The sequence below is a fragment of the Melospiza georgiana genome, chromosome 3, assembly GCF_028018845.1.
Source record: "Melospiza georgiana isolate bMelGeo1 chromosome 3, bMelGeo1.pri, whole genome shotgun sequence".
NCBI lineage: Eukaryota > Metazoa > Chordata > Aves > Passeriformes > Passerellidae > Melospiza > Melospiza georgiana.
In genome coordinates, this window is record NC_080432.1 from 41,353,911 (window position 1) to 41,369,656 (window position 15,746).

At 40.4% G+C, this 15,746-nt stretch overlaps 2 protein-coding genes across 2 annotated transcripts in view; one reads left to right on the forward strand and one right to left on the reverse strand.

Moving 5' to 3' along the window:
- The window catches only part of BABAM2 (BRISC and BRCA1 A complex member 2), a 161,181-nt gene extending 150,877 nt beyond the window's left edge, over positions 1-10,304 (reverse strand). Inside the window, exons 1-2 of the mRNA XM_058021747.1 lie at positions 10,238-10,304; positions 6,787-6,946 (exon numbers count right to left, since the gene is read on the reverse strand). Of these exons, the coding sequence (XP_057877730.1) occupies positions 6,787-6,914 (128 nt within the window). The 5' untranslated portion in view covers positions 6,915-6,946; positions 10,238-10,304. The remainder of the gene's footprint in view (positions 1-6,786; positions 6,947-10,237) is intronic.
- Positions 10,305-10,570: 266 nt separating this feature from the next.
- The window catches only part of RBKS (ribokinase), a 71,250-nt gene continuing 66,074 nt past the window's right edge, over positions 10,571-15,746 (forward strand). Inside the window, exon 1 of the mRNA XM_058021748.1 lies at positions 10,571-10,696. Coding sequence (XP_057877731.1) covers positions 10,647-10,696 — 50 coding nt within the window. The 5' untranslated portion in view covers positions 10,571-10,646. The remainder of the gene's footprint in view (positions 10,697-15,746) is intronic.

The following is a 15,746-nucleotide window of genomic DNA, read 5'->3' on the forward strand; positions in this document are numbered from 1 at the left end:
ATACCTAAGATTGTATATCAAGAAACAGATTAAAAATAAGAAATTATTACATTTCATTATTCAGTTTTATTTTGCATACTGCTAGAGATTGATCTTCAACACTGTTGCATACTGGTCTGTCAGGATAAAGCCTCTGATCATCTCCTATGCTTTTAGAGCCCCTAATCTCATCAGACAATGTCTGCAACAAAAAGGCTAAAACAAAAATTTGTAATATTGTGCTTCATATTCATCCCAAGTGTACATTAGTTTTTTAATGCTATGCCATGTATACATGCATGTATATGAGACAATCAGGCATACAAGAAATAACTGCACATGTAAGACTGGAGGAATGTACTGACCACCTATCCAGGGAAGTATTCTTCTCTACTAATGAGAAGAGGAAAAAAAAAAGTGAGCTGTTCTCAGCTTCTGGTGAAATGCAATATGCATCCAAGACACATGGCATGCTAGAGATCTGTTCAGTTCACATAAAACAAATGCAAGGATTTGGAAGTGAAGAAATTGGACTGGATAACAGTTATTAGATTTTAGCTGTCTTTATAACAAAAAATAAAGTCTTAAGAATTTTTTCTCCTGTAGTGACGCACAATGCAAAGATGTAAGAGACATCTGTTAAAACAGAAAGACCTGGGCAAGGACCTACACTAACACAAGCCCCATTTTCAAGAAACATTGAATGAATTCCCAACATACTGATAGCAAAAGCACATTTAAATACCTTGTTAAGGTACACCTTTCCAACAGCATTTTGCACACTATTAGCACTGCATCATGTGATACTCTATTTACACAGAAAAGTAACAGTTCTATCAAATAGTTTGTTCTCGTTTTTATTCAATGGAAATAGTGATAGACACTGCATTTACCTTCTTCAAGGCCAAACAAGAGGATGCTACTCACTGTCTCCATATAAAAATACCAGCAAAGATATATTGTACGGTATTTAAACTGAAAAGATCTCAGGAAAATGTATGTAGTCTTTTAAATGAGAGTCCAAGTTACTGCAATTATCTAGTGCTATCTTTACTTTGTAAAGTCCTTTCTTTCCTCATAGCACTTGAAATTCACAAACACAAACTTTTTTGTTCTGAACAACTTCAAGCACCTTGTTTAAAACTGGTGTAAAAAGAATGCCAAACATTGTGGAGATTATTTACAAAATCATTGCCAAATGTATGCTCTACACTTTGACCTTCTAAGAAAGACATTTTGACTTTGTTTTTTCATCATTTAGAAACAAATGCAGGAGAATGCAACCTTGGAGACAGTCAAGTCTTTTTTTACCAGCACAGAAAAACTGCTGTTCCAAGTGTTGCTCCACAGCACCAACTTTATCAAACTGTCCCATCAGAGCTTCAGCCTTTTTCATTTTACTTGAGAGATGAACTTCTAGTAGTAAGATTCTTTGCAGTGAAGAACTATATTTGTCATCAGAAACTGGAATGAAACAACCTACTTTGTATACAGCAGCAAAGGACTCATAAGACCACACCTCCTAGAAACTGCCACATCCTCTCTAGTACACATTTCACACAAAACACAGCTATTTTTAAAACAGGTTTTCATAGTACTTGTGTTCAGAAGAGTCAGATTCATTAAACTTCATGCATAAACATGTTAAAAAAATTACCTACGGACACCAATGTGAATGATGGATATGAACCTTCCTCAAGTAACTAAAGTAGAATCTTTCATTTTAAAATAATCAAATGCAAAAGACCAAGGCAAAGCTTTAAATAACTGCTACAGTACTATAATAGTATTTCACAGCTAAAATCAACATTATTTCACAAAATATGCACATAAAAATGCATATTTACTTAAAAAGGGGAAATGCCCAAAAGAAAGGGAAATACCAAAGCATATTGCAGTCTACTTGATAACAGAAAAAAAGTAAATCATCGTTGCTTCCTAGGAAGCAGGGCAATAAAGTTATAAATATCTTATTACAGCTTGATAATAAATTTTTATGTTGAAATTTACCCCAGAAAAAATTACATTCTTTTGACCACTCTTCATATAGGTTTCTTTCAGGAACATACCAACTTGCACACATAGCTCTATATCAGAGAGGCAAAAATCAATAGTGAATAAGGCAAGTGAAAAGAACAAAATACTAACATGGTTTAATACAAACCACTTACATAAAAAATTCCACAGTTAATCCTCTCATAAATATGGAATAAATATAACCATGAAAGTATGAAATTTAAAATTTTGTTATGAGTGGATATCTAAAAAAATAGAATCTTAATATATGCAGCTTTAAATCACTGTATTCATTTTGAAATTTTGCCTGGTGGAACACATCAAAGTAATTTAAAAAAACAAAATCAAGTTTGTTGAGTAAGAAGAATAGGCTTGCAGTGTAATTTGAAGCTCAAGCATGGGCCCTGATGAACAGCTGTAGGGGAAAAAAAGAGTTCTCAAAGGCAATGACCACCACAACTATGTCTTTCACTCTTGTAACGCACCATAGGAAAAGCAGCAGTCTCTTAAATAACTGGATTCTACATTATACAACAATTAAACACCCTTCACATAGGAAAATATCCTCTATTTCTGAATCTACATAATAATCACTTTTCCCTATTCAACATCTTTCCCATGATTATATGTGTAAATGCTAAGAAAAATGCCGCAGCCACAATTCAGTTGGTTATGAGTAGATTTTAATATCTAATTAAGATGGGTCAGTATTTCAAAGAGACACTAGTAGAGATTAACTGAATGATACAATAAATGGCATTGACTCAAGTGGCAACAGTATTTTCCTTGGGTCTAGAACAAAGTAATATCCTATGCAAGAGTTAAATATGCTTTCATCCACTCTGTCATCTTGAAGAATGTCTTTTATTAATGCAACACAGACGCCTGCCAGGGTTTTCTTATCACCAGAATCAATGCTGCTTAAGGTGCTATATTTCAGACATGACCTTACACCCCAGTTCTACTTTGTTCACTGTGGGGCCCTATTTACAAGAAGACTTGGCCACCTAACCTTTTATTAGTATTTCCTTTGCAGAGCCTCTTTCTTTTCTGTTGCACCCCATCAATGAGCTCCATTCAGGGGTCTGCATCAGCAGGGCCAAATAAATTCTAAAAATAGTACTTGGTTCTGAATATCCTAATCATAGATGTAAATATATGTGTCTTATGAGACTGGTACTGTCTAATAAGTTTGTAAAACACACAGACATTATGAAACTGTAACATATTATTATAAAACATTTACATACTCAAAGACTGCAAAACAATAGGATTTCCTTACTATGACATATTTCCCTCCCACACTTGAAAGCAAAGCAAATTAACATATCATCATACTTCATACATCTAACATCAGCTCTTTAATACAGTTTATAAAACACAACAAAAGTTGTCAATCTCAGCAATAAGTCAGAAAAAGTGCAAAACAAGTTCCTTACTAAAACTATCTGACATATGGATTGACTTTTCAAATAATTAAAGGCTTAATACGCTTGCCATTTACAAATCAAAATCAACTGATGTGACGGGCTAAAATCTGGTACTTGATCTTCTACTGGTGAAACAGAGAGGAAATACTTTCCATTTCTGAGAATGTCAAAACCAAGGCTCTGAGTGGGCAGGGCCTTAGAAGTACCACTTTATTCAGTATGTTACCATCATTCCTTGTTAAGCACAGCTTCTATTTCTAAAACCTAAGAAATGAGAATGGATGGATCTTCAGTTTGAACATTTTATTTTGTTACACCTTGTAAAACACTGGTTCATTAGGGAAGGGGAATAACAACATTAACTCCTAACTTTCTCTGAGAGTAACAGTATGGCATATGACAGTGGAGCAACCATATAGCTCCTCCCCAGAAGCTTAGAGATGCTTCTGTTGTCAAAATTAATTGCTGTTGAGGTGATTACCTTAAATATCATAAGATTTTAAAGAGTACAGTAAAATTGTATTTATTTATTATTAAAAATCTTATAAATCACATAACACACCAGGTAAAGCAGAAAATATTTGCATGTTCTGTAATAAACTTAAGCTAGGCTAGGGTTTTAACAGCCTAGACTAGCATGTGTACAACCCCTGTCACAATCACTAATGTACAATCACTATTCAAAAGCAAAGTTTCTGAACTGATACTACTCCCAAGTGGTCATACTCACTTGTGAACAAGAACTGCTCTTTATCTAACTTCAAACATTTAATCTAGCACATTTCATCTAAACCTGCCTGGTTCTACTTTCTAAGTTTAAAGCCTGATTTCAACCCATTGAAATGGAAGGGAGTTTTGCAATTGATATCCTGAACTTCATCCCCATTTCTCTAAAAATAGTTCTCATTTTTTTACCATTTATGTCCAACTTCAATGGCCTCACAGTTCTCTTTCTTCACCTTGATGCCACCTACATTTGCCTGTTGTGATTATTTTGGCTGCATTATTTTGTTTCCTTTTAAAAAGTGTAATGAAAGTGAAAGTATACAGGCATTTGCATCATCTCATGATGTGAGGTCAGGGGAGGAGAGTAGGCCAATGGCCTTCAATTCATTTTTGAATTCTCAATGGCCTACAAAGTTTTCCTCTAGTCAGTATGAAGCAATAAATTTAGACCTAATAATAAGGCTGTGAGTTAGGGATTTTGCTATTTATCAGCTGACATGAGACTCTGAGAAACAGTCAGTGGAGTGTCAAAGAACTCCTGTATCAAGGTTAAAGACCACTGAACTACAGTGGACATCTCTGTAATACTGTGATTCATCCATAGTATGGTAAGTAATTCTGCTCTGTTCACCAGTTCAGCGACAGCATAAAGCACTAAATCATGAGAATTTTGTATTTCCATATTGACACATGAATTCAGAATTTTCTGTTATAAATAACAATTTATTTGTAACAAACAAAAATCTTTCCTAAAAGCACATGCATGAAATTTACATTTCAAAGAAATTTCTAGCAATTGTTAATTAATTCTGTTTACAGCAATGGTTTTCAGAAACTAGTTGTACCAAAGAAAGAAAACCATCAAAATAATTCTGAAACAAATGAAGAATCTTGATTATCCTGACTCCATCTCTGAACAACCTCAAGCTAAAACAAAGACTCAACATAAAGAATGAGGTTTATGTTCCAGAACAAGGAAAAAATTATTTCTAACACGTGGATTTAGGTGGGCCAGTATCTTTAAACAAGCTATAAAACAAACTCTGTCAGGTGCTGTACTTGTGTGTAATCTCCACGTTAACAGAGTTACAATACATTTTGAATCACTGGGTTTGAGTGACTGGTGCAGCTGCTGGCAGCTTTTAGTTTTTTAAAAGAATAAACCCCTGGAAAACATTCAAGTTTTAACAAAGCAAATACGAGATCTTCTCTCTTGGCAAGATCAGTGGCCAAAAACTTTAAACACCTATTAAAAATACCTGTGAAAAGAGTCAGCTAGAAAATACCACTTTTCATTATTTTAATCACTTACTTTAAAGACAGGCAGCATAAGCATTCAGTGGGTAGAGAGCAAACCCCTTAGCTACCTCCCAACAAACACTTGTGTTTTCTCTCTACTTTTCTTTGTATTCCTTTCTCTTAGACTTCAACTGGAAAAATGTAAGAGCTCCCATCACAGCTTTCCTAGAAGACTAGTTCAAGGGAAAGCAAGATCTAGCATGAAATGACAGCAGCAGATGCAGAACTGCTCAGCCTGTCTTATGTAATTTGCAAGCCTAAATGTCAAGCCAGTCAACACTAATAACAAAGTCATGGCTTCTTAGACCTCCATGTAAATCTGTACTCTGTCCCAGCACCTCACAGGGAGGGAATGGTTCCTTTCAAACTAACCCCAGAATGCTAACCTCCTTCCTGAAAAGGCATTGTTACAAGCAGAAAAGCACCTCCGAAGCTTTTCATGAAACCATAATAAAACAGCCTTCAGAAGCACATTAAACAAAGTCTTCAGCAGAACTGCATTTTAAACAACAGTGATTTGTGGTGGTTCTGAACACCTTTTGTTATTTTTATTATGCTATCATTCAAAACGATATACAAAGCAGTAGTTTGTACAAACAAGATGATTTGTATATCTAAACCAAAAGTAATTTCAGTCTCTGAGCTCCTGTAGCAAAAAAAAAAAACAAACACCTGAATCAAAAAGACGCTGTTAGATGCTCAACTCTATAAGAATAAAGCAATTTCTGACATGTGTCATCTAAACATTTCACTCTTCTCATGTATTATTCACAGAGGTTATACACCAAAGTCTGTTTGTATATGCAAATCCCAAAATTCTATTACTACCTGAAACCGAATCTGAACGCTTCCAGAATTAAAAATAAAAGGAGCAGCTTTGCTTATTTCAAACACTTGGCCCTATAGCCACTTGATGTACTGATCTTGAGGGAGGCCAGATAAAGCACAAGTTACTTTTTCTTCTGGTTTGGCATATTCATGACTAAGATAAGGTCACACAAATTTGTCTTTCAATTTTTGGTATACAGAGAAGATTGAATAAGCAAGCAATAAACAACAGAAAAAAGTGTTTGTAACTATCTCACTGCTGAAAACCAGCACTATCAAGTGGCAGCGATGCGAGTGTCTTAACAAGATTATTATTGCCAAAAATATGACAAATTTAGTCTCCCAAACTACAAAATGGTACTAAGATAAGAAATAATGTAGCTAGTATGTCAGCTAGTATGTCAACTCCAGCTGTGTTCAAAATGCTTAAACCCATGCACCTAATAAAACTCAGCTCTGAAAAGACAGCTGTGAGGGGCTGGGTGTTCTTTTTGGATGAGGAACTCACCCAGACTTCAAGTCTGTAATCCGTAAACAATTCGTAGCATCTAGTCCTACTTTTCCATTCCTGACCACACTGGAAATGAAGGGCGAAAGTGCTGGAGAAATTCTGTTCAAGGCCACTTCAGGTGACATTTTATTATGTTCCTGCTTCCTCTTCTCTTGAGCTGCAAAGGGAGAAAATAAAATTTAAAAATTACCTACTTATTTGATGTAGATTCACATGTACTTTGCAAACATCAATAGAAAAAAAGCTAAGCACGCAAAAGATCGGGAGTGTGGAATAACAGAACAGTGCACAGGTTTATAGAGAAAAAATAAACACAAGCGGTTTTTTTCCTCCCACCTCTGCAACATTCAATGAAGTCTGTTTAGTCAGTATCAACATAAAGCCAGAATTATGTCCTAGGCACCTTTAATTAAGGCCCTATCCCTCTGAGAATGAGAAATAAAATTGAGGGCCACTCTGACACTTCCCAGTCTGTAATTGACAAGTCACACTTGTTCCACGTCCCCTGAAATCAGTGGAATTTACATTAATTGCAATGGGCCCAGGGGTTTGATACCTCTCAGTATTCTCACCTGTAATTTCCAAGAACACTAGTGTCCTCACTAATAATCAGTATTACTTTTATACCACTTCATTAGGTGGCAATTTACAGGACTTCATGATGCCTTTTAAAAGCTAATACTGCTTCTCTTTCAGTGGCATCACTGCACTCTCTGAAAGGCATCTTAATCTTCCTTCATGTAACAGATCAGGAAGCTGATGTAAACACATTTTAAGCACAGCTTGTTCAGAAGTGCTTACAATTGCACAACCTTATGCTAAATCAATTAGGTCATTAATTTAGCACACTTTAGGAACCTGCTGCTTTCTAGGTGAAAAGTAGAAACTGAGCATACACACGTTTTAAGTCATTGCAGCACGAAATGGACAACAACAGATTGGTAGGAGAAGTGGGAGAAAAGAAGGATAACCAACCTATTAAAATGTTGATTTATTTGATCACATTCTAATGTACAGGGATTCACATGAAAATTAAGTGAACTTGGTAGTTTTGGAAAATAAGGCAGTAAATGACTGAAGGTAACATGAACTTGCCACTGACAAGTGGGACAGAAAAGCTCATACAGAAACCCTCAGCATTAAGAATTTTTTTTAAAAATAGCATTTAATTGAAAAACACTAATACACACTGTGTTCACTTTCTTAAAACTGCATATGGACTACTGTATTAGTAAGTGTTCTATAACAAGAGTGTGAACAACTCATGGCAATAATTGCAATTTTCTGTTGTTTCTCACACTCAGTTTACAAGCATTAATTAGTAACTAATGGATATTCTGCAGAATCTACTAAATCTCTGGAACTGGGAGCAACATTAAATTTCACATTCTGTTCCCATGAAAGCCATTCACACTGGAGTAGCAGGAAGCAACGCTCAAGAGTGTTTGTCCTAGATATTCAGAAAGTATCTTAATAAAGCAAAGGCCAGGCACTTAAAGGCAAACTGAAAGACTAATAAAGCAAGACTTCCTAAAAACAGTAATTATCTTTAATACACTGGCTCCTACATTTTATGGCAGTGAAGAAGCTGAAGACTATGTATCCATGCCCTGACACATAATGTGTTCTCATATACGATTTGTTTAATTGACAATGGAACAACTTAAGTTTGTTTAGCAAACACCTACAGCAATTTAAGATACTACCTCTGGTTTGCTACTTTTCTACTAAAAATTTCTGCCTACTCACCTTTATTCTTCCCCAGAGGGACTGAGAAAACAAGCCCATTCTTGACATATTTCAATGCAAAGTCCAATGGCTTAGATTGAACTGCTCATAAAAATTAGTTTAAGCTAAAATACTTTGCACAAGAGTCATTACAACAGGGCACATACTTCAGTCTGCCAGCCCTGCCGTAGGGAACAGTAATTTCAAGCAGGGAGCAGCTGGACTGAGGAAGGTGAGAACTTCTTAAACCATGGGAACATGCTGAAAAATAAGCTATCCTTCCAGCAATGCTGAAGTTATACAGGAAGATCAAGAATGGGTTCTGATAATGACGTGTTTTAAGGGAACTGTGTTATGAGGGTGAAATTGAGAGACGTGATACACCTCATGATCACGGCTGACCTTCCAAAATGAACTTTGAAATGAGATTTCTTGTCTTTCTATTAATAAAATCTGCATATATTGTCAAAACAAGATTTAAATGACTGTTAATCATTTTTCTGTATTTTATTGCATTATTTCTTAAAATCACAGTACCTTCCATTTACCAAGACAGATACACAATACTTAAAGGGTTGCTATCAAGTAAACTCACTGATTTATTTTGTAAACAAAGGGCTTTACAAACTAGAACACAATTTGTACCAGTTTCCTAAGTTTCAGTTGTCATATACATTGTTTTTCTTCAGCGTAAGTTTCCCACAGTACTAGAAACTGAACACAAACAAACTCAGGGGAATAAAGAAAAACAAAATTCACTGGACTGTTTTCCTCCCAAAACAAAACCTTTGAAAGAAGCAAACACACTAAGAGTTGAATGCTTTCAGATTCAGCTGGCTATCACTGTGACTTCGGGCTAATGTTATACAGGCTTCACAGTAACCATGAAGTCCCGGGCTCTGCTTGGGGATGCAAGACACTCTGTCCTTCCACCACCGGCCATACCATGATGGGGATTACGGGAAGATTTAAAAAGGAAAGGTGAATATTGTGATGGAAACCTGGAGGCGTGACAGGAGCTCTCCTGTCTAACCCTCTTGGCGGGGCTGGTTGCGTGGTGTTCACTTTGGGGGCGGGGGGCAGGAGTTTGTGTCTGCCTGGGAGCGGGGAAAGGAGGAGACGCACGACCGCCGCCGCCTGCAGCCGTGCCCGAACACATCCATGGAATGCGATCAGCAGTGTGCACCTGCGGAGCCCCGGGTAAACAACCAGGTTACCTAAGCCCTGGCACGGAATCCCAGAATGATGGGTAAGGCTGGAAAGGACCACAGCGGGTCACCCGGACCCACCTCCCTGCTCAGGCAGTGTCATTCTGAAGCACAAGGCACAGAATTGTGTTCAGCCAGCTCCTGAGTCTCTCCAGTGACGGAGACTCCGCACCCTCTCTGGACAATCTGCTCCAGTGCTCACCCACAGAGGGGAGAAGCTCTCCCCACACTCAGGGGAACTTTCCGTCCGTCCACTCCCGTTCCGGACTGACCCTGGCCAAGCCCCGCTCCTTCCCCAGCTGGTGCCGCCACCCGCGGCGCTGCGCCCGCCCCGCCCCGCCCCAGCGGCGGTGCTAACGCCGGCCTCCTGCGGCTCCGGGCCAGATCCTCCCGGCGCCGGGTCCCCTTCCGCCCGCCGCTGGCCCGGGAAGGGCTGTGCCGTTGCTCGCTCCCTCCCGCTCTCCCTGCGCGGCTCGTTCGCCCCATCCCGCCCGTCCCGGCCCCGCCATTACCTACGGCGGCCGGAACTCGCCGCTTGGCAACGGCGTGCGCGCCCCCGCGCCGGCCGTGCGCGCCCCCGTCCCGCCGCGCACCGTGCGCGCCTCCGCTCCCCCCGCGCCGCCGTCGCCGCCGCTCCCACCCGGGCCGAAGGGGTCTTCACCGGCCCGATATTGGCGTCCGCCGCAAGTGCCTGTGCGGGCCGCGCCGCCGCGCAGGCTGTGGGGCGGCGGTTGGGTCGCGGCCCGAGCGGCGCGGGACAGAGGGGAAGGGAGAGGGGGCGGTCGTGGCAGCAGGCGTTCGGCGGGGACAGCCCTGCCGGGCGAAGGTCCCCGCGGGCAGCCCGTCGCCCATGGCAACCCGGGAAGCCGCGGCGGGGCCCGGGGCGGGTCAGGGTCAGGGTCCAAGGGCCGCCCCGGCGCCATGGCCGCGGAGGTGGTGGTGGTGGGATCCTGTATGACCGACCTGGTCAGGTTAGTACCGGGTGCGGGTTTTCTGCCCGCACTGGGCGGAGCGACCCTGAGGTCATGGGAGCGCAGGGCGTCACGGTGCCCGGGGAGCAGCGCCGGCACGCCGGGCCTCCCCGGGCTAGGCCGGGCCGGAGCAGGCGGGTGTCACGTCGCTCCCCAGGCCGGTAGGGCAGGAGCGCGGTCGGCGGCAGACGCGGCGGGCGGAGCGCTCGGCCCCGGCAGAGGAAAGGACTGAGCACAGGCACGGATGGCTCAGAGGGGTTGTGGAGTCTCCATCGCTGGAGACGTTCAGGAACGGTCTGGACGCGCTCCTGTGCCCTGGGATGACCCTGCTCGAGCAGCGGGGCCGGACCAGGTGACCCACTGTGGTCGCTTCCAGCCTTATCCATTCCGGGGTTGTGGGACTCTGCGAAGGGCTGGGGGGGCGGCTCGCCCGGGTGATGTCAGCTGCAAACAGTGCTTTGAAATAAGAGTGTGGGAACGGGGAGAGGCTTGAACGCGTTGCGTGCCGGAGCTTTGATCAGCTGTCTGTGGCTCGGGAGAGAGGAGAGACTCGGGTTTGTGTTTTCAGCTGTGTTTTCACCGGGCGGGTCGGTGTTGGCCTTGGCCAGGAAGCAGCGTTCCGTAGGCGCCCGCACGGGAAACCTGGAGCTCCGACACTCGGTATCAGCACGGGAGTCTGAAAGGATTTTATGAAAGTAGATCAAGCTGGTCAACCGTAACACGTTGTCAGTTCAAAGCACACTTGTCTCCACTGGAAAAGTGAGAAAGTAAGGTTAATATTGCAAAGAAACCAGAGTTAGCTCCATGAATCACTAGGTTGAAAGTTGATTACTTGCATACAACATTTTGTGTGACACTTTCAAATGAGATTGAGGAAAAAAGGGAGGCCCTCCCAAGGTATTTATATCCAAGAAGTGCATATAGGAAGACCTCAAAAATTTAGCAGCTCTGAACCCCAAAGCTATTTTTAATTATTTTAAAAGTTTTTAAAATTAATATCTTAATTAAAAAAGCGTTTTGTGTTTCAAATTAAATACTTGGGTCTCATTGTCTTTTTTTCCTCCTTTTTCTTTTTTGTACGTAGGTAAGGTTTGGGAACTTCTTTGAAAATTGGAAGTACAGAAGTTCATGAAAGCTCTTGGTTCCAGTAGCCCTGGCTTTGTAGTCAATACTAAATAAAGGAGAATTCAAGCAAAATTGCAAGAATTCACAATGCAAATTCTAACCTGAACTGGCTGGCCTTGTCAGTCCCAGTAAAGTTGGAAATCAGTCTTTGATTTGTACTATTTTAAACACATCTCCTTACTCCACATGCAGACTTGGTTAAAATAGGATTTAAAGTGTATGTATCTGGACAGCATCAGCTTGTCCTGCTTGGAATTCTGCACTTAAAAGAAGTCCTTTATTGACAGGCAATTATACCAAAGCCTGTGGGTCAAGAAAGTGCAGAACGTGTGATTAGAGGAACTGAGGAGTGAATACTGCTTAGGCATAGACTTGTGCTGCAGAAATGATGAAGTCCCTTAAATAATCATAGAACCTGTGTCAGAAAGATTTAATGCTCTGTGTAATTTGCAGAACATACTGGCAGCTTTCCAAGTAGAATAGTTGCCTAGTAAGTCAGAGTAAGAACTGTGAAACTGATCTTGATGTTATGTGTGAATGAGCTCTCAGATGCTTATGACGTCGCACTGAAATGCAAAACTTGGTGCTCTAACCTCAAGACATTCCTTTTCCTGTCTGTCTAAAATGTGGAGGGAAAAGTAGTAATAAAATTGCCAGTTTAAGCGCTGCTGACAACTGCAGCTTTGGGATTTTCTTGACACTTTAACAAACAAACAAGAAAACTTCTTACACTTTTTTTTTTCTTTCTTTTTTTTTTTTTTTTTTTTTTTGGCTGCATGTTTGATATGATAGAAATGCAGTGATTTATTTGAAGGCATATTAACTGGCCATACTGTAACCAGAAATTGCACCATGGGCTGGAGTGACAGATGCTGTTACACTGAGAATAAGTGGCTGAAGAAAAGCCATTTCACTTTTCAGTCAGCTGAGAGGGTTCCTTAAAGTGTACAAATGTGATCACAAGTACATATCTGACACCATTATTAGCCTCTGCTTACAGTAGCATTGAAAGGGCTTTTTATAAGTGATAAGCTAATCAGTTGAAAAAGAAGGGATGGCTTCATTCTTTCTGTTGCTAGCACAGAACTTCAGGGACTTAATAAAAGAAGAACAGTATGTTTAAATTTGGCTGGCAAGAGTTTAATCTGACGAAAATTTCCATGTGGCACCTTTAGACATTGTTTAAATGTATCCTGGGTTAGGAAAATCTGGGTAAAATTCCCGGAAAGTACTAAGCTGTAGGCTTGATTGTACCTAGGTGGAACAGGAAACTATAAACAAGCTGTGTGAAATATAAAAATTGTCACATTAGGGTTAGGATTAGATTCCAGGAGCATAACTCTTGACTGTCTTCGTATATGAGATTTAGAGGGGGCTGCATATTCTGGATATAAAGCTAGGGTTCATTTCAGCTGGAATGAAGGAGTATCGGGGTTTTGTGAGTTTGTCATTTGTGCTGATGTTTCAGTTTATAAAAGACATGGACAAGAGTGATCATGTTAAATGCCTATCACCCATTTGGAGGAACCTTAATGAATTTGTGAGAGTTACACAGAGGAAGCTGGACACATTTTTGTGTATGTTGTGTTTAATGGGCATATTCACCACTCAACACTAAAGCCTGTCTTTCTTAGAAGGTAATAACATTGATTGAGACTCTGCCAGAGCTAGACAATGCTGTGTTATAACTCAAACTGGTAAAATACCCTGTTGGCCCTTTAGGACACAACCTTGGCCCTCTGACTGGAGAGGGTCAGACTTGAAATGGTGGTGGCAGACTTAAATGTTAAACATTCCCAGGTCTGTAGAGGCAAGGTACCGAAAAGCTTGAAGCCACCACTGGACATATGGTAGCCAGATTCACCATGAAAAAAAAGAATTAGCATATAATGGTTTTACTCAGTACAGTAAACTAATGATTTAAATGAGTGCAACCTCTATGTGAAATGGAAATGTACAGTTTGAAATGTGCTGAATCTTACATAATGACCAAGACAGAAAAGGACAGGGACCTTTAGTTGAAGACAAGATACTCAGATGTAATTCTGAGAAATAATCAAATTCAGAAGAAAGGGTAGTGTGTCTTAAAATTCTTCTAGAAGGAAGGGCCCCAGTGGTTTGCTTTTAGAACACTGTTCTCATTAGAAATTCTTCTCTCATTGTCCTGTAGCGCTGCAGTGGCAGAATGCGGGTTTTCCAAAGTGAACTTCATATGATCAAAACAACCTCACGTACATACATGCAGTAAACCACACTCTTTTGGCTTAATAGGACCAGGAGCAAAACATATTTGTGGTCACAATCACAATCAACACTGCATTGGCAATAGCAGGCAATAGTAGTAGAAAACAAAACCAGCATTATTCTGTATGATCTAGATATCAAACCAGACGGGTACCATCCACAGTTTTATTTAAATAGTTTCTCTTGTGACTCATATTTGCAGACTGGTCGTGGCATTGGCATTTTAATTCATATTAAATCAGGACAAGACTAAACATATAAGCCAATGAGAGTCAGACACACTAAAACAATTAGAATAAACAGGGGAAACTTTGGCATGGCAATTGAAAACAGCAGAAGCATAGAACAAAATGTAAGATGGAAAAACAGTCTTTGGATAGTCACAACAACAACAGTCTTTCAGTTTAACTCAAGAGAATGACACCGCAGTCCAAATAGTGGAAAACTGCATTTTTTAGAATTTTCAGGATTTCAAGTCTTTAGTTTTCTGTGGACCTCTTTCCTCTCATCACGTTTGTTCACTCCCTTTAGGGAGTAGAACTAAAAGTTCTGCTTCCAGCCCCTGCTGTAACAACCACCGTTAATAATCACTGCAAGTACTAAACTGACAGAAGCATTCAGCAAGGCAGAGAAAGCACTGAGCTCCATACAGAGTAGTGTGTTGCTGATCTGCAGTGGCAGAGGTGACAAATGCACATTGGTATGAACATTCCAAACACATCAAATCCTCTTTGCTAGGAGCACAACCTCTGCTTGGGCCGAATGGCAAAGGTACCTCGTTAGTGAGAGTCTGTGTCTTCCTTTTAAGTCTCTAGTGGTGATTATTGTCTGCTGAAGTGCTGAAGTAAATGGCTCATTGGCACATTGGAAATGTCCACGGTCCAAAACTATGTCTGTACCTTCTTTTTCAGAAGTGCAGTATTTGGAACAATAATTGCATACTTTTTTTGGTGGGAATGTGAAAAAGGAATTTTCTTACGTTTCTTTGGAGTGATCAGAAGAAATCTCACATATGACTTCATTTTCTTCTTTGCTTTGTTTCCAGATCTCACACATGTTCTCCTTTCCACCATTTCTCATCTGTGTCACCAACTTTTAATGGTTTTGCCTTGTTTTGATATTTTTTGTGCTCTTCAGTTTCTTCTAGCAGTGAAGTGTTCTAGAATCCTTCAAATCCATTTCATTTGTGTTTTTGTTTTTATCTGTAATGCTTCCCCTGCAGCAGCCACTCCTCATTCTAGTCAATCTGCCGTTGCCAGCAGCATGGGAAAGCACAACTGTGAAGGAATACAAGCTTAGTCCAGTTGAGGAAATTAATCTTTGGATCCAATGAAAGACATCAAGGCATGAGAGAATGTGTCATCTGTGAATTGTTTCATTTATGTAATAGTGAAAAATCTGGGCTTGATTTCAGACCCAGTGCTGTCTGCCCCTTGTCTTCTTCTCTGACCTAGCAAAATTTGGGTGCATTTTAAATGCAGGATGTACAGGCTTAGCATTTTGTTTTTCTGCTCTGATTTTAGAGAACCTATTTTGAAAAACTCCTGTTTGCCTTCTCTTGTGTGGCAGGAAGAAGCTGTGTCTTGGGCCCCCCCCCCCCCCCCAAAAAAAAGAGGGGATAAAATCAAGTTGATGAAATCTTCAGTAATGGCATTCAGTAAGAAAATTGTCATCTGTGCAT